Source organism: Poromitra crassiceps (genome assembly GCF_964638095.1).
Source record: "Poromitra crassiceps genome assembly, chromosome: 4".
Taxonomy (NCBI): domain Eukaryota; kingdom Metazoa; phylum Chordata; class Actinopteri; order Beryciformes; family Melamphaidae; genus Poromitra; species Poromitra crassiceps.
In genome coordinates this window covers 49,640,568-49,666,108 of record NC_139626.1, presented here as the reverse complement: position 1 = coordinate 49,666,108, position 25,541 = coordinate 49,640,568, and the positions used below count along the sequence as shown (strand labels likewise).

General features: G+C 45.7%; 1 protein-coding gene across 2 annotated transcripts in view; it reads right to left on the bottom strand.

Moving 5' to 3' along the window:
* Positions 1-18,576, bottom strand: part of LOC310775982 (arf-GAP with dual PH domain-containing protein 1) — a 50,602-nt gene extending 32,026 nt beyond the window's left edge. For both annotated transcript variants that reach the window (XR_014552685.1, XM_083636110.1), the window contains exons 1-3: positions 18,130-18,576; positions 9,438-9,568; positions 6,557-6,648 (exon numbers count right to left, since the gene is read on the bottom strand). Coding sequence is in view for 1 of the 2 variants with exons in the window: in XM_083636110.1 (XP_083492236.1) it covers positions 6,557-6,648; positions 9,438-9,568; positions 18,130-18,217 (311 nt within the window). In the remaining variant the exon portion in view is untranslated. The remainder of the gene's footprint in view (positions 1-6,556; positions 6,649-9,437; positions 9,569-18,129) is intronic.
* Between the last annotated feature and the right edge of the window lie 6,965 nt (positions 18,577-25,541).

The window sequence follows — 25,541 nt, the reverse complement described above, 5'->3', positions numbered from 1 at the left end:
TGACTGGATTGGATCGCTCCGTGGAATGGAACATGAAAGGGACATTGTGATTAATTTACTGCACTTATCCAATGAGCACGGTGTGAATAATTCTACGCTTAAAAGGCGTGGTTATAATGCTTAAGGCCGACACGAGAATAGGCAGTGCGCCGGTCCACGCCCACTAATATGAGCTGCGCCTGGCACTAAGCGCTAATTTAAGGCCAGTGGGACGATAGAGCCCTATATGCCAACCAATTACAGAGCCAAACTCCTCCCATTACAGGGCCAAACTCCTCATGAAATACATCATCAAACAAAACAGAAAAAAACATCATCCCACAGAGAAGACATCTAACGCAACTTCAGCACCACAGATAAAACCCCACATAGCTATACCACCTACCGGTAGTCCCTAATCATGATTATTTCTCTTTATATTCTTTTAGCGTCAAAGGGTAATTTTGGCCGAGCATGCATTCCTACCAGAGAGTAAATATAGAGCAAATATGACCAAACTTTGAAAGGTATAATTGTGGTTTAAATGCTGTGGTGCCCACCCACCAAGGCAATGGCCGGTGCCCCCAGGGCACTCGCCCGATGCCTATATGGATAATCCGGCCCACGGTGTCACAGAGATGCTCGCAAGTCTTCTTTTTTTTTTTGCAAGTCCTATTCAGGTCTGTAGTCTTTGAGCTAGAGTCCAAGTCAAGTCACAAGTCTTTGGTCACAAGTCCAAGTCAAGTCTCAAGTCTGTTATGGTTGTAATGAGCGTTCTATCATTTGCTGCTATCCGGTCTGCTTAACACTGCATAGCTATATCCCAGGAATTATCATCACTCCATTCACCCCTATTAGTACATACAGTATAAGCATTGATTAGTTGGTATATGATCACTTTAAACAGGCTATTGCATTTGCAATACAATGGCAGCTAAAATATATGTATATATAATAAAGTTACTCAGGTTAACAGGAAAATATTGCTAACATAGTCATGCAATAATAACTGTGACCTATTTATCATACAAAATACAGAATGACATTCTGAATGACATTCAGCTCGTCAGACATCTCCTTCATGTAAAAAAAGAAAAGATTGTTCACGCGTCCCAAATCTCGAGTCCAAGTCAAGTCTCAAGTCTTTTGAGGACGAGTCTCAAGTCACTGTGTGTGTGTGTGTGTGTGTGTGTGTGTGTGTGTGTGTGTGTGTGTGTGTGTGTGTGTGTGTGTGTGTGTGTGTGTGTGCGTGCGTGCGTGCGTGCGTGCGTGCGTGTGTGTGTGTGTGTGTGTGTGTCTTTTATCTTTATCTTTATCTTTATTGTTTATTTGAGCAGGGACAGTACACAATAAACATATTGCACCAGAGATAGCTAAGAGCTAATTTGCATCTGTAGTCCCTGGGCGCACAGAGTCCTGTGCGCACACATGTGTGTGTGAGACTTGAATGTGAGACTTGACTCCAAGTCGCAAGTCCAAGTCCCCATCTCTGGGGTGTCACACTGAAGTAAAGTATGCTATCCTTGGGTTCTCTATCAAACTAGAAAAATACAGTGGCTTGTTCTGAGCTGTCACTTATTTCAGCTAAACACTCCAATCCATCCAAATCTGTTTCAGCAAATATTTGAGGCAAGAATGTTAATTAATGTTCCGACAGCTTAGTTAAAAAGTTTGTTCAGGAAGTGCAGGAGTTTTGTCTTTTGTCTATGTTGTTGTGTGTGTGTGTGTGTGTGTGTGTGTGTGTGTGTGTGTGTGTGTGTGTGTGTGTGTGTGTGTGTGTGTGTGTGTGTGTGTGTGCGTGTGTGCGCCTGTGCGTGTGTGCGTGTGTGCGTGTGTATGAAGGTCCATACGTCTCAATAAACATGCGCAGCTACGACTGAACGTGTCACACAACGCTTGACGTGTCATGTAGTTTCCCCATTGACTTGTAATGGTCATGCGTGTATGCGTGCGCTTACGCGCTCTGGCTGCGCAACCCGCGTACATCATTACGCGTAAATGTACGCGTAATGATGTACGCGGGGTGTGCAGCCAGAGCGCGTAAGCGCACGCATGAAGATAATAGAACAATTTTGTCACGCGGGCACGCGGGACTATGATGTGCGCAAACTACATCACGCGTAACAACAAGCTGCGTAGCACAGCTACTTCCAGCGTGTACACGTGTGACCAGTGTTGGAGAAATTTCGTTAGGCGTTCACACACACACGCATTGGTAGTTTTGAGTGTTACGCAACCGGAAGTGTATCTGCATCGTGCACAACACTGCGCGTACATGAACGCGTCGTGTAGTTCTGTTCTGTTTTATTCTATCTCTTTCTATGTTACATTTTCATCCAGTAGACGGTGCCAGTGACCAAACCAACCAGTTGATCAAGCATGTCACTTAGGCGTGATTTCTAACCCCACATAGGATAAGCAATAACCACGCCCTGTGGCGCCGGGATTGGCCAGGAGCAGCACTGGAGGGCACGCAGGCCAGCGATTTCATGAACCAACTGAATAGCTCTTGAGAACGGACAGCGATTTCGAGAGCGGACATTGAGAGTGGACATTGAAATTAATTATGGTCACCTACCTTCCTTAGCATAGTAATAATAATAAGCATAATAATTCTACACAATGTACACAATCTACAAAAACATGCAATAATATAAACGGTGTTGTGTTCACGTTCATAGCTCATATAATGTATCATATCGTTAATTTCAAGCTCAATTCTTACCCAGAGAAAAGGTACAGCACTGAAAATGTAACAAGCAAAAGTTTTTTAAACATCTTTATTTTAAAAGATGAAAAACCCCAGGTGCTATGTGGGGTTAGAAATCACGCGTCGCTTCGAGGAGCTGTCCTGCTTCTGAAACAGAGCAGCGTCACAATCACATAGCCTGCTATAATGTTTATTAATGTTCCAGATGTATTTTATTTTATTGACAGTATTTCATTGTTAATATGAGCTGCTGCAAGTGTTAATGCTCTGCTGTTCCTTAACAGCAACATGTGAAGTTGTTATTTTTTATTTTGTAGCCTATTATAAAAGCCTGCTGCTCTCTGTTTTTGTTAACTTGATTCCTCATTCATAGGCTATATTTTTATTTTATTTATTTATTTATTTGTTTTATTGCCTAAACATTTCAGAGGCCATTTAAAAAACGTTATGCTACATGCTGAAAGATCGCCTGGTTTTTTATTTTGTGTTTTGTAGCTATAGCCTATTATATGGTAACACTTTACAATAACGTACACAAATACTATAGTAGTTACTAGTAAACTAACCATTAACTAATAGCCAGTTAATGAGTAGCTAATGAAAAATTTGGCATTAGTCAATCACTAGTTAATCATAGTTAATGAGTAGGTAGTCATTAGTTAATGATTGGTATCTATTTTCCTGAAGTATTATTGCCTGAACATTTCTGAGCCATGATTAAAATCATCTGTTTATGAATTGCGTGGTTTTGTGTGCAGTGTGATCAAAGAATAGACCTAGAATGAGTGTGTTTACTGTCATGCACACAATAAACTGATAATGAGAATTACTGAACTCAGAATAATCAGTTTATGAACGAAAAAAGGGCACGCAACACAATTTCTTGATAGCTCCCGTGGCGGACATTTATTGAGACAGTTTCGGCCCAATTCGGGCCGTCAGTGAAGGCCCGAATTGGGCCTTCGAATTGGGCCTTCAAAATCACAGGCAGCAGCGGTGCGGCCAGGGGATGCCTGTTGCAGCCAGCGACACGGCGCGTGGCCTGAGGGGAAATTGATGAGTTACAATCAGCAGCTCATATTAACAATGAAATACTGTCAATAAAATAAAATACATCTGGAACATTAATAAACATTATAGTTTAGTTTAGTTTAGTTTAGTTTAGTTTAGTTTATTTCGGTCAATTTCACAAGTACAGCTCAATACAGTTGTGATTAAAGAAAAGCAAGAAAACAAAATAAGAGAACAAACAGTGATTGCTGGTTGGGTGTATACAAGCCTGAAAAGAACTGACCGAAAAGGAGTAGGCTGAAGCAAACGCTTATAGCGCCTACCCTTTTTACATTCATTTTTTTATTTTATTTTTTTATTTTTTTATTTTTTTTTATTTTTTTCTTGATATATAATATTGATAATATTGATAGTAATGATAATAACAATAATAATGAGTACTAAGCAAAATACAGGTATTCTATATACACATGAATTGTACTTACAAAGTGTCAAATACACAAACTAAATTTCTATATATCTATGAATGTAATAATATGTTTAAATATAATAATGTAATATAATATAAATATCAATCTTGAGTTTTATATTTGTTAATAATCTGATTTTTTAACATTTTTTTTAAATTTGTTGATTGTTTTACACATTTTTATTTCATTTTCTAGTCCATTCCATAATTTAACTCCTTTAACTGTTATACATCTTTGCATTGCATTTGTTCTGGTTTTTGTTGTTGTAGTTGTGAACATGCAGATTCCTCTTAGGTTATAAGTGCTTTCTCTGGTTCATAGCAGGCTATGTGATTGTGACGCTGCTCCTTTCAGCAGCAGGACAGCTCCTCTTCCACTCAGTGCGCTGTGCGCGGCTGCGCCGCTGCCGTCTGCCGTCTGTCTCTCTCTGCTGCTGAAATTGTGTTGCGAGCCCTTTTTTCGTTCATAAACTGATTATGATTATGACACACCCTGTATCCCTCCTATGGAGGGACAAAAAACCAAGGATCAGCTATAAAAAATTAATACAGCCGCGAAGCAGTGGAGGAATAGGACTTCCAGATATCCACCAGTACCATATAATTCAAGATACCCCTTGCAGTGGGCTTATAATGGTGTGAGACAGATTGGTGGGTGGGAATGGCTTGAGGAGAAAATCCTACAAGAACACAACAAGGTCTTAACCCTATCAATGTTATGGTACAATCCAAAGATCACTCTGAGAATGAATAACTGCACTGTTTGAATTCTCATGTGAAATGGTGAAAATATTGCAGAAACGTTTGACTTTTAGTGGAAATTCTCTACCATCATGTCCATTATGGAATAACCCTTTATTCACTGCGGGTGGTGAAACCCTTAAAAACAGTGTATGGCAGCAGCACAACATTAAACATGTGGGGCAAGTGGTGAGTAATGGAAAAGTGGTCTCTTTTAGTCAATTGAAAACTGTATTTGGGCTGAAAGACTCTGAATTTTTATCATATTTGCAAATTAAATCTATCACAAAGTCACTACTCTCTAAGAGTATGGACATTGGAAACAAGAGAGACCTGGAAGCTAAATTAATGAGGGCTGCTGTCGGGAAGGGCACAGTTTCAGCAGTATATAGGCTGCTGTGCTGCGCCATCCCTGACCGCAATCTTCTAAGTAAAACTCATTGGGAGCGTGACATGGGCTTCCCCATAACTACATCACAATGGGATGCAGCACTCAAAAATAGTACAAAAATATCTAACGGTGTTAGATATAAGATCATACAAATAAAGATAATACACAGGGCTTATATTACACCCTGTACATTAAAGAAAATCGATCATACATTATCTAAACTGTGCTGGCATGGATGTGGAGTAGAGGGGACGCTCATGCACTTGTTGTGGAACTGCCCTCTTGTCAAACAGTATTGGTCCGACATTACTGTAATCTTGTCTGGTCTCCTTGGCTTTGATATTAAACCTTGTCCTGTAACCTGCATATTGGGGGTGAAACTGTCTATTGAGCAACCAAAAATTGTCCACGATGTTATAACATCGGCCTTCCTTGCAGTTAAACGGATTATTCTAATGAATTGGAAACAACGGAAGCCAAACTGTTTCAATATGGAGACCTGGCGTAAAGACTTCATGGACTTGTTGTCAATGGAACAGGCAGCTCTACTCCTCCAAGAAGACAGGATTCAGGATCTTTATGGACCCTGGAGCTTTGTCAGAATCCTTACTGGAATTTCTTGAATAGACTTTGAATCGCTGAATCTTTGTTTATATTCTGTACACCCCCCCCCCCCCCCCTTTTCTATAGTCTTTGTCATGTCCTGTTTGTATTATGGAAAAAAATATATATAAAAAGAAAAAGAAAATTAACATTATAGCAGGCTATGTGATTGTGACGCTGCTCTCTTTCAGGACAGCTCCTCGAAGCGACATGCTTGATCAACTGGTTGGTTTGGTCACTGGCACCATCTACTGGATGAAAATGTAACATAGAAAGAGATCGAATAAAACAGAACAGAACTACACGACGCGTTCATGTACGCGCAGTGTTGTGCACGATGCAGATACACTTCCGGTTGCGTAACACTCAAAACTACCAACGCGTGTGTGTGTGAACGCGTAACGAAATTTCTCCAACACTGGTCACACGTGTACACGCTGTAAGTAGCTGTGCTACGCAGCTTGTCATTACGCGTGATGTAGTTTGCGCACATCATAGTGCGCGTACGTGTGCACGCGTGACAAGATTGACTATGTTAAGTCACGCAGGCACACACACGTTGCTGCGCATGTGTCAGTGAATAGTGACGTCGATAGGACTCCATAGCGTGTGTGCGCCTGTGCGTGTGTGCGTGTGTGCGTGTGTTACTCACTGGCAGTCTCTATAGGTAGGTTTGTAGTAGTAGACGGGTACCGAAGCCTCATATTTACTCTTCATCAGCTCATTACCATTCTCCGCCATGAACTAACCGAACACACACACACACACACACACACACACACACGCACACACACACACGCGCATGCGCACACACACACACACACACAGACACACACACACACAAGAAGAAATGAGAGAAGAGCATTGGAGGATGAATGATGTGACACCTTGACACACACTCACAGTTGTTTATCATTACGTTCGGCCACTTTGCTGCGGTGCAGTACTGTAGCAAAGTAGCCAAACCAAATGAGTAACAGCTGTACTACGACTTACAGTGTGATGTTTGGCATTAAGCTGATGGTAGAGCAGAGAGGCTCAACTACCCCCTGAATATAGCCGAGAAGTACTAGATGAAGGAATAAGAACCAGGCAAACCAAGTAGGGATGCACCATACAGTATATCGGCAATCATATCAATATCGGCCGATGTTAGTCATTTTTTAACATATCGGTATCAGTGTGATGAGCAAATGTTAATCGGTTATCAGAATTTGTCCAAATTCTTCATATTGAGAGGGAACAATGCGGTCGATCTATGATTTATGGGCTTTTCCAAATGTTTTGGAAATAAAGAAAGACATAACTTTTTCAAATCCAGTGTTTACATGTGTTTCAGTATGTACACAATTGTATTATCGTAGAAATTTGTTTTCATACACATACAGTATAACCCTAACCCTAACATCAGTAAATATCGGTTATCGGGCATCACAGCAATGTTAATATCAGCTATGGGTATTGGCCAAAATCGGTGCATCCAACCAAGGTAAGAATCTAGTTTGTGTAAATCCTGGGACCAGTTTAAGGAAGATTGGGATATGCTGCAAACATATATGCAAAACAAAAAGCATCTCTTGAAAGATGCTTATATTCTAGGCCAGAGTGACATATCAAGAAGCATCACTGTACCCTCAGATGAGTCTATTTCGTCACGGAAATAGATTTAATAATTCCTGTGATGAAATAGACTGTGGGTTCCCATTGGATTAGTGATGCAAGATAAAATAGAGACAGTTGGACAGTTGGACATCGGTACTGATCATATAGAGACAGTATAGAGACAGTTTGACATTGGTACTGATCACATAGAGACAGTATAGAGACAGTTTGACAGTTGGACATCGGTACTGATCATAGAGACAGTTGGACATCATATAGACACAGTATAGAGACAGTTGGACAGTTGGACATTGGTACTGATCGTATAGAGACAGTTGGACAGTTGGACATCATATAGACACAATATAGAGACAGTTGGACATCATATAGATACAGTATAGAGACAGTTGGACATCATATAGAGACAGTATAGAGACAGTTGGACAGTTGGACATCATATAGACACAGTATAGAGACAGTTGGACATCATATAGACACAGTATAGAAAGAGTTTGACAGTTGGACATCGGTACTGATCATATAGCGACAGTATAGAGACAGTTGGACAGTTGGACATCATATAGACACAGAATAGAGACAGTTGGACATCATATAGAGTAGGGCTGTGAGCGTTAACGCATTAATCGTGATGCAATTAAGGGCCGCCCATAACCCTTTTTTTTTTATCGCGTAAATCGCATGCCGCTATTTTGTCCCTTCGTCGCACCCGTACTTGTAGTCAAGCCGTTCGCAGCCGTTTCCTGTCTCCTGCCTGTGGAGGCATGGAAGACAAAGACAGCACACGGCACAGTGGACAAGTCAAGAGCAGTAGTTTGCACCTTGTGTAAAACGGAATTAAAATATCACCGAAGTACATCGAGTTTGAGCTATCACCTAAAAGCTAAGCATACCAGAGCAGCTAGCGGCCAGCTAGCAGCCAGCTAGCTAGCGCGAGACTCATCACTCATTCTTCCTTCAGAGTCTGCGGGTCCTCTAACCACTGGGAGGTCGGCTCCAATGGCTTCACGCGATATACACGTTATCAATACACAGTTTCCAATACCGAGCCATTATTCACATGGAAGTGCCAAAGTTTTTAGCTCAGATACAGCCTTCTTCGGCTGTGTCATTTTGGGTTTCGACTGCTCCACAGCGCCGCCGCCGGAAGTATCGGTTCTGGAGCGTTCTGGAGTGTTTACAATTAGTGTGCATTTATTTTCTATTCAAGATGCATTTTGTAGACATTTTGTGACCTCCTGTCTACATTGCACTTCTATTGAATTGAAAATAAATCTAAAATTCAACATCACAAAGTACATTTATTTGCATTCATTTGATTCCCAATCACGACACACTGGTAAGAATTATTAATATCTAATTAAAAAAGCTTTGCAATGCAAAATACTAGCATTTTAAACATGCGATACAAAGATGCGATTAAGAAAATTAATCGTTTGACAGCCCTAATATAGAGACAGTATAGAGACAGTTGGACAGTTGGACATCATATAGACACAGTATAGAGACAGTTGGACATCATATAGACACAGTATAGAGACAGTTGGACATCATATAGACACAGTATAGAGACAGTTGGACATCGGTACATCGGTAGTGGCAGCTGCTCATTATGGGAGCAAAATGTGCATGGAGCAACACACTCTGATGATCAGCACAAAATGTGGCTGAGACAGCGCTTCTTCTTCATAACAAAACAACCAGTGGGAGAGTAGCCTTGTTCACATAAAAGCACTTGGACGGAAGCTCACTTTAAAATGACACTGAGCTATGATTAGGTGGTTTTGTGTGTGTGTGTGTGTGTGTGTGCGTGTGCATGGGTGTGTGTGTGTGCGTGGGTGTGTGTGTGTGTGTGTGTGTGTGTGTGTGTGTCTGTGTGTGTGTGTGTGTGTGTGTGGAGAGGGGTGTCTCACCTCCACCTCGTGGTCCTCCCAGCGGGACAGGCTCAGGGACTTGACCTTGCCGATGTCGGGGCTGTTGCGGTGGATCCCAGAACAGGCCAGACAGATGAAGACGCCCAGCGAGCAGGAGCCCCACTCTGGGTCTGCAGGGAGGAGGGAGAGGACAGGAGGGCGGGGGAGGAGAGAGAAGATTGGGGAGGGACGGAGGAGGGATGGTCAGACAGGAGGAAGGAGAGAGGGTGGGGAGGGATGGTATGTAAGGTATGGAGGAAGAGAGGGGGAGGAGGTAGTGTGGAGGAGAGGAAGGGAGGGAGGGAGGGGGAGGGTGGACAGACAGAGGGTCAGCGAGGAAGGGATGGATGAAGAGAGAGTACAGAGGGATGGAATGAGACATTGAGAAGATGGGTTAGAGGGAGATATGCTTTTTTCTTTTTTGATCAGTCTATAGCCTGTCTAATTGCATTATGCAGAGGTGGAAAGTACTCAAGTAAAAGTACTCAAGTACATGTACTTGTAGTTTTTTCAGATTTTTCTCCCATTTTCGCTTGGCCAATAGAGTGCCAAAGTCCCGCCCTCGGGGGAAAACAAAACAAAGAACAAAATAAGAAGTAGGCCAGGAATTTAGGACTACACATTTATGACCAAAATGGTCACAATTATTAGTCCTGATGATTTTAGCAACTATATTATATTCTACTGAATTTTGTTCAATTTATAATATCAACATCAACAAGTTTCAAAAATCAGTCTCACGCAAAATAATAAAAAATAATTTGCATATGTATATAATTTTACCTACTATTTTACCCATTTTTAACATTATATTTATTGATATTAATTAAATTGAAATGGACAGAGCCATCAACCATAGGCCCTATGAATAATATGGACCCTACCGTGACATCACCCATTCGTTTTTGGACTTGCGTTTTGAAGCCTTGAAGTTGGCATTTTCACCGTGGTTACTTGGAGCCAGAAGTGACATACTGATACATATGAGAAGAGACGCAGCACTGCCTGCTATTGGTCTGGTCTAAACATAGTCTGTTTTATCATCAACAATTTTACTCAAAATTTGCCAGACTCCTTCCCTGCACTGGGAGAGAGTCTGGCTGGTAATACCTCCACTCTGGTATAGCGGGAAAAACAGGCAACCATCCACCGAAAGTACCAAGCAGGCCATTGCCTGCACAATCCACATCCAATCGTTTTCAACGTGTAGCAACGAGCTAGCATTGCTGTTGTTGTTGTTGTTGTTGTTTCACAGCGGTGCAGGCATTTGAGATCGACAGATTCGACACGGAGGGAGCGGACAGGAAATCCATAAATGGTCGCAGCCGGTCAGTCAGAGCCGTATAATAGAAGAGTTCCGACATCTCCATTCACTCCAATGGACCAGTTTTTTTCCAGGAAGTAGAAAGTGGAACTCTTGAGTAAATAAAAAAAGCAGCACTGTCGAGTTGCAGCAAAATAGACAGTGTTGTACTTTGAAAGGGTTTTTCATCCTTTGAAATGAATCAAATTGTACATTATCGGCTTTATTTTAGCATGCAAAAGTAGCGCGAGACCCATTCCTGGCTGTTCATTGGCTAATGAGTCTCGCATTTTGGTCCTCCGCTGACGCCACTCTCTCTCTAGAGGACACTAGTCAGAGCCAAAGGCAGAGCTTGCAGGGAGCGGAAAGGTGTACCAATGGCAGAGCTTATACCAGCAGCCTGCTACTGTGAAATCCGACTACTCAAAAGGGAGCATAATTTACGAAATGAACATCATGCTGTATGAAGAGGACTTGAAACTGACGATTCCTAAACTCATTATAAAAGTGTTGCTGGGGCCATGAATCAAGTGAGAAGTACAGTAGTGTCATTTACCCATTCACTTCCATGTAACCTGACTTCTTTTTGCAGCCAGTGGTGTTGCCCCTTGCAGGCCATTCGAAATAATGCATGTTTAAGTGACTTCCGCATTGACCTCACAAACGGAGCTACGAGCTAGCCCACTGCAAACAACACAACAACAGAGCTACGAGCTAGCCCACTGCAAGCAACACAACAGAGCTACGAGCTAGCCCACTGCAAGCAACACAACAGAGCTACGAGCTAGCCCACTGCAAGCAACACAACAGAGCTACGAGCTAGCCCACTGCAAGCAACACAACAGAGCTACGAGCTAGCCCACTGCAAGCAACACAACAACAGAGCTACGAGCTAGCCCACTGCAAGCAACACAACAGAGCTACGAGCTAGCCCACTGCAAGCAACACAACAACAGAGCTACGAGCTAGCCCACTGCAAGCAACACAACAACAGAGCTACGAGCTAGCCCACTGCAAGCAACACAACAACAGAGCTACGAGCTAGCCCACTGCAAGCAACCAAACAGAGCTATAAGCTAGCCCACTGCAAGCAACACAACAACAGAGCTACGAGCTAGCCCACTGCAAGCAACACAACAACAGAGCTACGAGCTAGCCCACTGCAAGCAACCAAACAGAGCTACGAGCTAGCCCACTGCAAGCAACACAACAACAGAGCTACGAGCTAGCCCACTGCAAGCAACACAACAACAGAGCTACGAGCTAGCCCACTGCAAGCAACCAAACAGAGCTATGAGCTAGCCCACTGCAAGCAACACAACAACAGAGCTATGAGCTAGCCCACTGCAAGCAACAGAGCTACGAGCTAGCCCACTGCAAGCAACACAACAACAGAGCTACGAGCTAGCCCACTGCAAGCAACACAACAACAGAGCTACGAGCTAGCCCACTGCAAGCAACACACCAACAGAGCTACGAGCTAGCCCACTGCAAGCAACACAACAACAGGAGAAAGTGGGGAAAATACAAAAACAATGATTGAACGAAAAATACTGTAGATTACTGTATGCTGCCAAGTCTCACCCTTTGAGAGTGAGAGTCACGCAGTTTAACCTCTTCACACGCGCACACGCCACACTTGCTATTTCACACGCTCATAAAGGGTTTTCCCTCTCACTGATATTATAATTTTCCATAACTTGCTGTGCCGTAGTTCGAGTCCGTCACAGAGTGGGGGTCCACCCGCTATGCCGACCACCCGCAATGCCGACCTTAGGTTTAGGCGTGGGGGTGGGAGAGGTTAGGTTTTGGGTTAGGGTCTGGGGGAGGTTAGGTTTAGGCATGGGGGGAGGTTAGGTTTGGCGTGGGGGCTGGGAGAGGTTAGCTCCACCGACACGCTGCACGCCACCTCGCTCAGCTGGTTCTGCTTGTGGGCTATCGGCATTGCGACCTGTCGGCACTGCGGCCTGTCGGCACATAGACGCGGCACCACAGAGTGAGCCCGCCCTATTCTGCCTCTGATTAGCTGACCCAGATATTCTTACCCTAACCTTAACCAATCATCAGTCCCTGCCTAAATCTAACCAACCCAACCCCGAGTACCAACCAATCAGAGGCAGAGTAGGGCGGGTCATGGAGTCACTATCCCAGGAAGAGAAGAACAACAAAACATTTTGGCGAACAGTTTGAAAAGAAAACTCCGTTTTCTGTGTCAGCTGAATAATGCCGTGACACTCTTTCAACTGAAGCGGGATGTCAAACGGTAGGTAACCACCTCATTTTGATCCTCCAAAATACGTTATTTTTATAGAATAAAATGCGTTAGTCACTCAGTCGGAGCAGGAGTAACGTTACACAGGCTGCTGGTGAACAGCGTGGCAGGTTGCTGCGGTTGGTTTAACAAAAAACAACAACCGTGACTAATAGCAGTGTTAGTTAAAATCATCAGGTATTTGCGTGTGTGAGCTAACTGATACTTACTATGATCTAAGGGGATTTACAGTAACATGTAGCTCTCTTTTGAGACTGTGGGTCATGCAGTCCTTAACTGCACACTTCCATTTTTGTCTGTTTGAAACAAATTGAAAGATGTCAGCGAAGAAGAAGCAGAGAGACCTGCTGTCATTCTGGGCAGTGAAGGGTCAACCACCCCCTGCCAAACTTTCCAGGTCAGAGGAAACAGTGGAGGAGGCTGTGGATCTGATTTCTCCTCTTACAATTATTTTCATTTCTGCTTGTGCTGGTCAATTATGAACACACTATATATTAAATAGCAGGAAACTGGTTTTTAAGTTGCACAAATAATTGGGTGGAGGAGCTGCCTGAATAATGACAGAATAAGACTGAATAATGACATCTGACAGTCTAATCCTAATGTAGACTTGGACTCTGTGTATTCTATTCATTTTAGCAATTGATCATATTTCTTGCATGTTCACTATTCAGAGTACAGACAGAGAGAGAGCAAGAGGAGGCTGACAGTGCAGGGAGAGCAGCTGGCATGCGGGTGAAGACTGAATAATTACATCACAACAGTAATCCTAATGTTAATTTAAATTGAGATATCCCTCTAAATCTACCCTAAAAAAGGGCCAAATTCTTACTGTGGCTGAAACTTGGCAGCCCTGCTATTAATTGTGTGTGGGTGTGTGCATAGACGGATTATGACATGACGGGCCCCTGGGCCTGGATGCAAAAAGCCCCCCCCCCCCCCCCCTCACAGCGCACATACACACAATTAAGGCCAGAATAATAACTAAGACACACACTCACCTGCATATCAACAGGATTTACAGCACAGTCACCTGAACACTCAAAGCCAACAGCACAATAACAAGGAATAAACTCATCTGTATCTACCACAGGGTTTACAGCGCAGGCACACTCAATAAAAGCCAAAAGCATAATAACCCTCTAATTGTCCATAAACTTCTGGAACATTTTGTCAAAAATATAGCGTTGGCCCTAAATACTGTAACATCCCCACACATCCCGCCACCAGTTGAAAAAACTGGTGCTGGACTAAAAGAGACTCAAAGTAAAGAAAGGAATGTCCGCATCAGTATTGAATAACTAAGTAGCCTATTTACTGTAGTTTCGTAGTGTACAGTTATTATAAAGTGTACCTGAAAAATATTGTTTCTCAGTAGTAAGGCACTAGAGAAATACACTGATGAGTGAACAGATAGAGGAAGGAGAAGAGGCCCCAAAGTGTCACAACTCATTTACCAAACAATCTCCTTTCTTTGCTACTTCTTCTCATCCACCCTTCCTCTTTTTAATTTCAAGACTTCTGCTTGAAACTCTCCCCCGTCCGTTCATACTTGCGTTTGCTACCATCCTCTCTTCCCTTCCTCCTCTCACCTTTTCTTTTGCACCACAGCTTTCAAAATGTATTAAACATGGGTCATTTACAGCAGGGCGATGTGGGAATGTAGGACTTTAATCATGAGAGAGATAACGAGGAAAAGAGTGGAAGAGAGATACAAAGTACGGAGACAAGATAGGTGGGTTTTTATCCTCATCTAGACTTGGACAACTATTTGGAAAACCATATCAGTGGTGTAAAGGATCAGTTCATCCCAGGCCTGGGCAACTCAAGAGACACGGTGGCCCTGTGAAGAGGCTCTGGGTTATGGGCCCCCTGAGCTCTTGGGCCCCTGGGCCTGGGCCCGGTAGGCCCGTTCACTAATACATCCCTGGGTGTCTGGGGGGTCATAATATTTTGTTTATCCAAAGGTCTATTTGAGCTTTTTTCTTTTATTGTAACTCAAGAGGTGTTGAGAGAGAAGCGCTTCTCATTCATTTCTCCCACCCAGATTTTCCCAGCAGGTCTGGGAATTCAAACCAGCTTCTGATCATAAGTCTCTCTCAAACCTTCACCTTCAGCCTGTTATATAATCATCACATTACAGTTCACTGAAATATGTGAAGTCAATCTCTGTCTGTCTGTCTGTCTGTCTGTCTGTCTGTCTGTGTCTGTCTGTCTGTCTGTCTGTCTGTCTGTCTGTCTGACTGGCTGTCTGCCTGTCTGTCTGTCTGTCTGTCTGTCTGTGTCTGTCTGTCTGCCTGCCTGTATGTCTGTCTGTCTGCCTGTATGTCTGTCTGTCTAACTTACGAGAAATGTGTTCTTTGCTTTGGCCACACCTGTCTTATCTTTCTGACACACACACACTGCAGGCTGCCAGATGATCTAAGCTTGTCTGTGTGTGTGTGTGTGTGTGTGTGTGTGTGTGTGTGTGTGTGTGTGTGTGTGTGTGTGTGTGTGTGTGTGTGTGTGTGTGTGTGTGTGCGTGCGTGCGTGCGTGCGTGCGTGCGTGCGTGCGTGCGCGCGCGCGCGTGCGTGCGTGCGTGCGTGCGTGCGTGCGTGTGTGTACCCTGGCCTGTTCTTATCACTAAAGATCACAGATGCCTGAGAAGGACAAAGGCAGCAGTCTTTAATTGTCGATCAGAAAACTGCAGACTCGCCTGGTTAATCCTTATTTGTTGCAATGTCAGTTTCTCACGATGCGGGGGGGGGGGGGGGGGGCAGGAAAACAAAAACTAACCCATGCATGTCTCTGGCAACACGCCAACATGCCTGAACGAATGAATCTCAGGTAAACTGGGAGGAGAAAAACATCTGAAAAAAAACTACCGCCAAGCTTCCTTTGAGCAAGGCAGTTTTTCCAGTAAAGTTGCTCGGTGGCAACCAGTGGAAGACTCCGTTTGTGGAAGTGTGTGTGAACATGAATCAGGGCGTCAGTGAAAACAAAAGGTGAATGTGCAGCCACGATAAATACAGATTGCATTCCATTGCTTAACTAACAACACGCTGCCTTGGGGCCTGAATTCAGCTGATTTCTTCATTTGATTGTGATTATACCACGTGATTATACCATCATGAGGTGCGACCAAGTCAACTCTGCCTATATAGTCCCAAGTGAGGAAGAAGTCTCAGAACAGCAAGTGAAATGACAACAAATTCAGATCTATTTGAGCTTTCGATGCAGGATGGTTTGAATAGGATGAAAACTATCATCAGCTTCAACTTCAATTGATTCAATCATGCCGTGCAAATTATGTGAATTGATTTCAGTCGTCTGCCGGAACAAATCTCAGCACTTTCAAGCAATGTCATTCACACAGACACAAGATCTCAAGTCAAGACTTTAGAATCCTTTTCAAGTCATCAAATTAAGGCAAAAAGCAAGTCCCAATTCAGCAGAACCCAAGTCAAGTCAAGCTTCTAATATGTACTAGTCAAGTCAAGTCAAGCCTCTAATATGTACTAGTCAAGTCAAGTCAAGCCTCTAATATGTACTAGTCAAGTCAAGTCAAGCCTCTAATATGTACTAGTCAAGTCAAGTCAAGCCTCTAATAGTATATACTAGATTATATTATATTATATAATACATTTTATAAAACGGCTCTCTCAAATCAAGCAATCTGATTGGTTCACAGCCATTGTATAAATCCTGTAACCCACTCTCATAACCCATGGCCATGGGTTATGAGTTGCCATGGCAACTCTCTTACTAAAAGGCTTTGGTTACCTCAAATGACAATGTAGAAAAAACAAATGGCGCAGACAGCTGTCAGATCCTTGTGAATCGATCTTCGCTTATAACTTTACTAATACTTCGCAGAAAATTATGTTTTGTACAAGAATAGACGCGGGCTAATGTCTTCTTTGCAAAAAAAAGGCTGTTAACCCCGCATTTAACCCCGCATTTAACCCCGTAACGTTAGTTGGTGTCGGGCTTTGCAGAAAGCTCTCAGCTTCTCAGCAAGCGCTGAGAATGCAGCGCTGCGCTCGAGCTGCGTGTCGGGCTTTCCAGAAAGCTCTCAGCTTCTCAGCAAGTGCCAGGATTGGCCAATGTCAACTTCAGTCTCCAGAACGATCCAATCAAATCACCCGCATGTTCTTGCGGTCCCGCCTTACAGTAGTGTTTCAACTGACTCTATCAGAATACCATGCCAGTCGGACTTATAGTATTATTATTATTATTATATTATCATACTTGGAAACCGTTTTATAAAAGCAATATAGCACTCGAGCTGCGTGTGTTGTGGCATATATCCCGCTGCTCAGCAGTTATCCCACTCGGCCTGCTGCCTCGTGGGATAACAGCTGATCAGCGGGATATATTTGCCACAACACACTGGCTCTCATGCTATATTGCTTAAATATACTAGTGGCTATAGCCGCTGTCGTCTAAAAGTAACAGAGGGCAGAGGTTACACTTCCACAGTTAGACTGAAAGCTGTGTGTGTGTGTGTGTGTGTGTGTGTGTGTGTGTGTGTGTGTGTGTGTGTGTGTGTGTTGTGTGTGTGTGTGTGTGTGTGTGTGTGTGTGTGTGTGTGTGTGTGTGTGTGTGTGTGTGTGTGTGTGTGTGTGTGTGTGTGTGCGTGCACGTGCGTGTGCGTGCGCGTGCGTGCAGGCCCCACACTGTGCATGTGAAGACTTGTTGAAGTGTTCTTCCTTATGGCCTCCAGTCCTCCACACACACAGAGCCAGGCTGCTCCTGCATTCAAGTGTTCCTCAAACGCTCCTTAGCTCGGCAGGTAGGACTATAGTCACAGGTGGTCAGAATAACAACATGTGAGAAAAGGAGTGGTTTAATTTTTAGAAATAAAGTGGCACAACTGCTTTTTTATGCAATGGATGTATTAGCCTATATGTGCTTTGATTCATTTGCACAAGCTGTTTGAAAAGTTACAGTTGCTCCAGTTCAATTATATATAGCCTAGCCACAAGGTAGCCTATCAAAACCTCTGCCCACCCCCCACCCAATCCCAGTCAAATTCACCATTTTGTCGGGTTGGTATAGCCTACTGTAATTGTCTCCTACTGTAGGCTACATAATTAGAATTTCTGAAGTCAGCACATTTTTCATCTGATCTTACCAGGCGCGCCGCAGTCTGCGCACGCGTCATTTCCAGGGTTCTGCAGGATCTCCCTCAGTGCGCGGGTGGCTCTTTCATTTGCCGACATGTCAGGCTGCAGGTCGTGCTTTTCCTCCGGGTTCAACAGAGAGAGAGAGCCGGGGCCTGAGCCGCAGCAGGCCGGGGGTAAGGTGTGTCTGGTCGGGCTCGACTCCCCCTCCCACCTATAACGGGCTGCGGGCAAGTCCGCACAGGTACAGTATGCGCACCACACTCAGCAAGGGCGAGGTATGCGTCCCAGTTGTACCACGAGGAAAACTCGCGTTAAAGTGTCTTCAGAAAGTTTTCATAGAAATGTCCCTTCTCCGTTCTGTTCTGCTGAGTCCTGACCAGACCTCCACCGTCTTCATCCAGAGACACCGACGCGTCGCGCGTCCTCCTGCCCAAAGCAACGCCTCTGTGTCCCGGACTCCCTGAAGCGCACAGGCAGGGTGTGCAGTGTGTGCACTGTGCAGGGCTGAAACGCGACACTGACTGGCCTACTAGGAAGTGAACGCAGAGGTTGTTCAAACTTGCTTTTCCGCATAATTGTGGGTTAGGTTAGCCTATCTCTGTTCAGTCTCAGTAGAAGGAGGCGAACTCTGTAGCGCCCTCAGTGCAGCGCACACAACTTCAGGCTACCTGTCCTGTGTGCAAGGAACAGGTTAGGATGATTATGTCAGTCCTAACAAATCACAGGCAAAAAGAATACGCTGAAGACTAGCCTACATAAAAAAGACAGAGACTAATTGATGAAATCTAAGAAAAATATAATAATAATGATAATGTTAATAATAATAATAGTAATAGTAATTGCCATTAATTTACATAAAATCACCTTCACCTTCCCTCACCCAGTTGAGTCTTCATTGATTGATGTAGGCTAATATGCATTTGCTTCATAGCCTCTATCTAAATCACACCAACTCTGAGAGCAGTCGGAGGGATTGATTGAACAGGATGTGGTGTCAGTAGAAAGTGTGTACTGTAGAGAGAGCTGAGTCAATTGAAACTCCATGCAGTCATTCTGAGCTGTTAACAACTCCAAACTGTCACAAGGAAAACAACCACCAATAAAATAAAAACATGTCATTCAAGGTTAATAAGGTTCAACCATATTTATTGTTATTCCAGAACATGAAAGGGAACGAAATGATTAGGCTACTCAGGGCCCTGGTTGGATAGTATCAATACTGACTATATCACTCAATGCCAATACTATCAGATATCAAATATCAATACTACAAAAAGAATATCACAAACATTTTAATAACAACAACAACAACAGTAGGCAGGTGGCCAGATGGACCTGATTGCATCATGCCCTGACATTAAAAACAGAGAGAGGGGGAATCAGTCAGTGTTAAAGGGCAGTGTGTTCAGCTCACAGCATGGTGGCGCTAAAGTGCAACTTATGCAATCATTCACAAATCCAACAGACAAGCAGCATTTATGCAGAATTAACTAGTCTCACAGCCACCGGGAAAAAGCTGTTCTTGAGCCTGGTGGTTCTGGCCTTGATGCTGTGTCTCCTGCCAGAGGTGAGGGGGGCAAACAGTCCATTTGCATGGTGGGTAGAGTCCCTCCTGCCAGAGGGGAGGGCGGCAAACAGTCCATTTGCATGGTGGGTAGAGTCCCTCCTGCCAGAGGTGAGGGGGCAAACAGTCCATTTGCATGGTGGGTAGAGTCCCTCCTGCCAGAGGTGAGGGGGGCAAACAGTCCATGTGCAGGGTGGGTAGAGTCCCTCCTGCCAGAGGTGAGGGGGGCAAACAGTCTATTTGCAGGGTGGGTAGAGTTCCTCCTGCCAGAGGTGAGGGGGGCAAACAGTCTATTTGCAGGGTGGGTAGAGTCCCTCCTGCCAGAGGTGAGGGGGGCAAACAGTCCATCCGCAGGGTGGGTAGATTCCCTCCTGCCAGAGAGAGGGGAGGGGGGCAAACAGTCCATTTGCAGGGTGGGTAGAGTCCCTCCTGCCAGAGGTGAGGGGGGCAAACAGTCCATTTGCAGGGTGGGTAGAGTGCCTCCTGCCAGAGAGAGGGGAGGGGGCAAACAGTCCATTTGCAGGGTGGGTAGGGTGCCTCCTGCCAGAGAGAGGGGAGGGGGGCAAACAGTCCATTTGCAGGGTGGGTAGAGTCCCTCCTGCCAGAGGGGAGGGGAGGGGGGCAAACAGTCCATTTGCAGGGTGGGTAGAGTCCCTCCTGCCAGAGAGAGGGGAGGGGGCAAACAGTCCGTTTGCAGGGTGGGTATAGTCCCTCCTGCCAGAGAGAGGGGAGGGGGCAAACAGTCCATTTGCAGGGTGGGTAGAGTCCCTCCTGCCAGAGAGAGGGGAGGGTGGCAAACACTCCATTTGCAGGGTGGGTAGAGTCCCTCCTGCCAGAGGGGAGGGGGGCAAACAGTCCATGTGCAGGGTGGGTAGAGTCCCTCCTGCCAGAGGGGAGGGGGCAAACAGTCCATGTGCAGGGTGGGTAGTCCTCCTGCCAGAGGGGAGGGGTGCAAACAGTCCATGTGCAGGGTGGGTAGAGTCCCTCCTGCCAGAGGGGAGGGGTGCAAACAGTCCATGTGCAGGGTGGGTAGAGTCCCTCCTGCGAGAGGGGAGGGGTGCAAACAGTCCATGTGCAGGGTGGGTAGAGTCCCTCCTGCCAGAGAGAGGGGAGGGGGGCAAACAGTCCATTTGCAGGGTGGGTAGAGTCCCTCCTGCCAGAGGGGAGGGGGGCAAACAGTCCATGTGCAGGGTGGGTAGAGTCTCTCCTGCCAGAGGGGAGGGGGCAAACAGTCCATGTGCAGGGTGGGTAGAGTCCCTCCTGCCAGAGGGGAGGGGTGCAAACAGTCCATATGCAGGGTGGGTAGAGTCCCTCCTGCCAGAGGGGAGGGGTGCAAACAGTCCATGTGCAGGGTGGGTAGAGTCCCTCCTGCCAGAGGGGAGGGGTGCAAACAGTCCATGTGCAGGGTGGGTAGAGTGCCTCCTGCCAGAGGGGAGGGGGGCAAACAGTCCATGTGCAGGGTGAGTAGAGTGCCTCCTGCCAGAGGGGAGGGGGGCAAACAGTCCATGTGCAGGGTGGGTAAAGTCCCTCCTGCCAGAGAGAGGGGAGTGGGGGGGGGACAGTCCATGTGCATGGTGGGTAAAGTCCCTCCTGCCAGAGAGAGGGGGGGGGGCAGTCCATGTGCATGGTGGGTAGAGTCCCTCATGATGTTATTATGTTTTCAATAACGTGCATTGTGATTTACCAAACATAGGCCTATATCTCCTTGAAATGTCTGGTTTACCAATTCAAGATAATATAAGAAAAAAGGGATGTGGAACTGGCAGTAAAATGGTCAGGAATGAGAATTGGGTCGCGATGGTTTGTACATTTTAAAAAGTGGGTGCCCAGAAAAAAAGTTTGGGAAACACTGGTTTAGGTGGTCCACAACATCCTTGTCTGTCGTCTTTGAGCTCTGTCTCTTGGCTGTAGTACCGCTTTCGGTCAGTAGGTGGCGATAGTTCACCACCTGTCAGGAGACTCGTGGGTTTATTGTGTAGCACAGGTGTATAGGTGTGTGCTGTGCCTTTGTCCCCGCAATAAAAGGAAACAAACAATATTAATAAAAAAAAACTGCTTATAGCCTACATACATTTAGCAGAAGGCCACAGAGAAAAGGAATGTTTTTAGTTTTAAAAGAACAATAATAACAACACCGACAACAACAATATTGTGTGATGATGATGATGATGATGATGATGATGATGATGATGATAACCATTCGGTAACCTATAGGCAGAATGTATCAAAAGTGAAAATCAAAGCATTTCATTTCAGACAATATTGAGCAGCAGAATAGACTCAATACAACACAAAAGGGAATGATGTTTTGGTGGGAAATAATGACACTTGGTGTCTCTGGAGTAACTGCCCTTGCACAGAGACGTGTGCCACACAGTTCAGTTGACTAAGTGAGACAGATAGCAGGTGGATGATGGTGGGCTGAGGAGTTGAGCTTTGGTGTGATTTCCCCGGTGACAGCAGAGGCTAATGCGCCGTTAGCTCATCTGTCAACAACCATCCAGCTGACCCCCCCGCCCTGCCCCGTTACCCAGCTCATCTGTCAACAACCATCCAGCTGACCCCCCCGCCCTGCCCCGTTACCCAGCTCATCTGTCAACAACCATTCAGCTGACCCCCCCCCCCGCCCTGCCCTGGTCCCCATCTCATCTGTCAACAACCATCCAGCTGACCCCCCCGCCCTGCCCCGTTACCCAGCTCATCTGTCAACAACCATCCAGCTGACCCCCCTGCCCTGCCCCGTTACCCAGCTCATCTGTCAACAACCATTCAGCTGACCCCCCCCCCGCCCTGCCCTGGTCCCCATCTCATCTGTCAACAACCATCCAGCTGACCCCCCCGCCCTGCCCCGTTACCCAGCTCATCTGTCAACAACCATCCAGCTGACCCCCCCGCCCTGCCCCGTTACCCATCTCATCTGTCAACAACCATCCAGCTGACCCCCCTGCCCTGCCCCGTTACCCAGCGCATCTGTCAACAACCATCCAGCTGACCCCCCCGCCCTGCCCTGCAACGTTACCCAGCTCATCTGTCAACAACCATCCAGCTGAACCCCCGCCCTGCCCTGTTACCCAGCTCATCTGTCAACAACCATCCAGCTGACCCCCCCGCCCTGCCCCGTTACCCAGCTCATCTGTCAACAACCATCCAGCTGACCCCCCCGCCCTGCCCGTTACCCAGCTCATCTGTCAACAACCATCCAGCTGACCCCCCTGCCCTGCCCCGTTACCCAGCTCATCTGTCAACAACCATTCAGCTGACCCCCCCCGCCCTGCCCTGGTCCCCATCTCATCTGTCAACAACCATCCAGCTGACCCCCCCGCCCTGCCCCATTACCCAGCTCATCTGTCAACAACCATCCAGCTGACCCCCCTGCCCTGCCCCGTTACCCAGCTCATCTGTCAACAACCATCCAGCTGACCCCCCCGCCCTGCCCTGTTACCCAGCTCATCTGTCAACAACCATCCAGCTGACCCCCCCGCCCTGCCCTGTTACCCAGCTCATCTGTCAACAACCATCCAGCTGACCCCCCCGCCCTGCCCCGTTACCAACATCCTCTCTCCCAATTTTGGAGTTGGATGCTGACGCTACTGTCAAACTGTGTGATGGCGACACCTAATTGATTGGAGTTAAAGTTTTGTGTGTTTGTGTTTTGCAGAGAGAGAGGGAGAGAGGGGGGAGAGAGTGCACCTACTCTCCCTCTCCATCACTTTGGATGTGTTTTGTAATTGCGTCAGTCAAGAGGAAGGGATTTTTGAATAAATGACACAAACAAAAATGAACAAAAAGTGGTCATGGCACAGGCTCGTCTCTCCCTCCCTCCCTCTCTCTCTCTCCCTCCCTCCCGCCCTCCCTCCCTCTCTCTCTCTTTCAACTCTACCCCTTTCTTTATTTGGATTATTTTCTATTCTGCTTTATTGACCCTGGATTCTGCACATTACCAAAGCCCAATGTGACAACAAATACCTCTCCATATGCAGTGGTACAACAACACTCACACAACAGCCTGGGTGTTGGAGGTGTTATTCTTCACTCAGTATTGCTGTCTATTCCCCTTCATTTGTGATGAGGATTTGCAACTGAAATTGCACACTGATTGTTCTCCCCACATAAGCAGGGAATGCTCTCTCTTCCTCCGCCCCCTCTCTCTCCCTCTCTCTCTCTCCCTCTCTCTCCCCCCTCTCTTGCTCATTCTCTATCTCCCTCTCTCTCTTCCTCCCTCTCTCCCCCTCTCTCTCGCTCCTTCTCTATCTCCCTCTCTCCCCCTCTCTCTCTTCCCTCTCTCTCCCCCCCCCCCCTCTTCCTCCCTCTCTCTCTCCTTCTCTATCTTCCTCCCTCCTCTCTCTCCCCCTCTCTCTCTCCCTCCCCCTCTCTCTCTTCTCTCTCTCTCTCTCCCCCCCTCCCCTGATATGATTCATTTGCAGGCACTTGGTGGCATTTGGCAGCTTGCTCATGGGCTAAATGGCAGAGGCTGCAGCTCATTAGTATGTGTCTTGCTGGCTGCTTCTGACATATCATGTCCTGTCTGTGGTCTGACCTCTGGGTTCATTGTGTCTTTATTGTGTTTCCTGTGTGATATATAGACACAGCTCCAGCTCCCGGAGTTAGGACTAAAGATTACCATTACTCATGCGCTCCAGGAATTACATTTTACAATCATATATTATGCAATATATTGTGAGAAGTTGCAATTATTTTGCCAATGCATTCTCACTCCCAATTAGGCAAATATACTACCGCATGGTCAGGAACTTCCCGAAGAGAAAGGTTGTAGAAAGCAACGATGCGGGCAACGGCGTTGGGTGACGCTATAGCCACGTGACCTTCAATTCTGGGAAATGAGGTGTTTGTTTATTTATTTATTTATGTATTTATTTAACTACTTATTTATTTTATTATTTATTTCATTTAATCCATTTTTAACCAGGTTAGTCCCAAGGCAGACCTGGCCAAGACAGCCTACCTACGGACATAGACAAGTGGCAAAAGTGCCAGTACCAAATACAAGTACGAAATAACAAATAACAAGACCCTGGAGTCTCTGAAATAAATTGAAAATAGCCTATCCACCTTATTTTTGAATGCCCCACTGTAAAAAATAATTGTGCGTACAAGGTCCGGTTTAACGTGACATATTGTTGCAGCTTGCCATTTCCTTTGTTATACTCGGCTCCAGACCCGAATTATAAACCGGAAACTGGAGTACGTTATAAAAGTTATAAATATAGTCACATTATAAACAACTAACCAACGCTGGGGGTCCATATGGAAACAGTGTTACTCGAAATGGTTAAAAGTTAAATCAATTAGGTCATTCAGTGGCATTTTACTGCCATCATGTAAAGTAACTATTACGCTAGCCGCTAGCATCAGCCACAGTAGCCGACTACCCACAATGCATTACGTTATCCCAGCACCCGAACGACACGGCTGTAGAGCAGAATGGCTCTGCTGTAAAATCCTCATAGACGTTTTTTTTTGTCAAGTTAAAACCATAGACTGTAAAACAGTCTATTACACCGGAAGCGGAAGAAGCACCCATCAGGCATCATGGCAGCTAGAAATAAGGTGGATAGGGATAAGTACCAAATGACTCATTCACCATTTTACATCTACGTGCCTTAAAAGCAGAGGCGCGAGGCGGTCCCTGACGATGCGTACCGCCGGGCCATCGGGGCTTTGGACCACCAGGCGGGAGCCTCCATCCCTAACATTGGCCTATATCCAAACCATAACCCCAACCAAGTTGCAACCATGTGCCGAACCCTAACCAACCACCAGGGGGACCATTGCCTAATAACTCCAACCCCGCTACCCTGCTCATTGAAAGATAACGAGAAAGGGTACCCCGGGCCG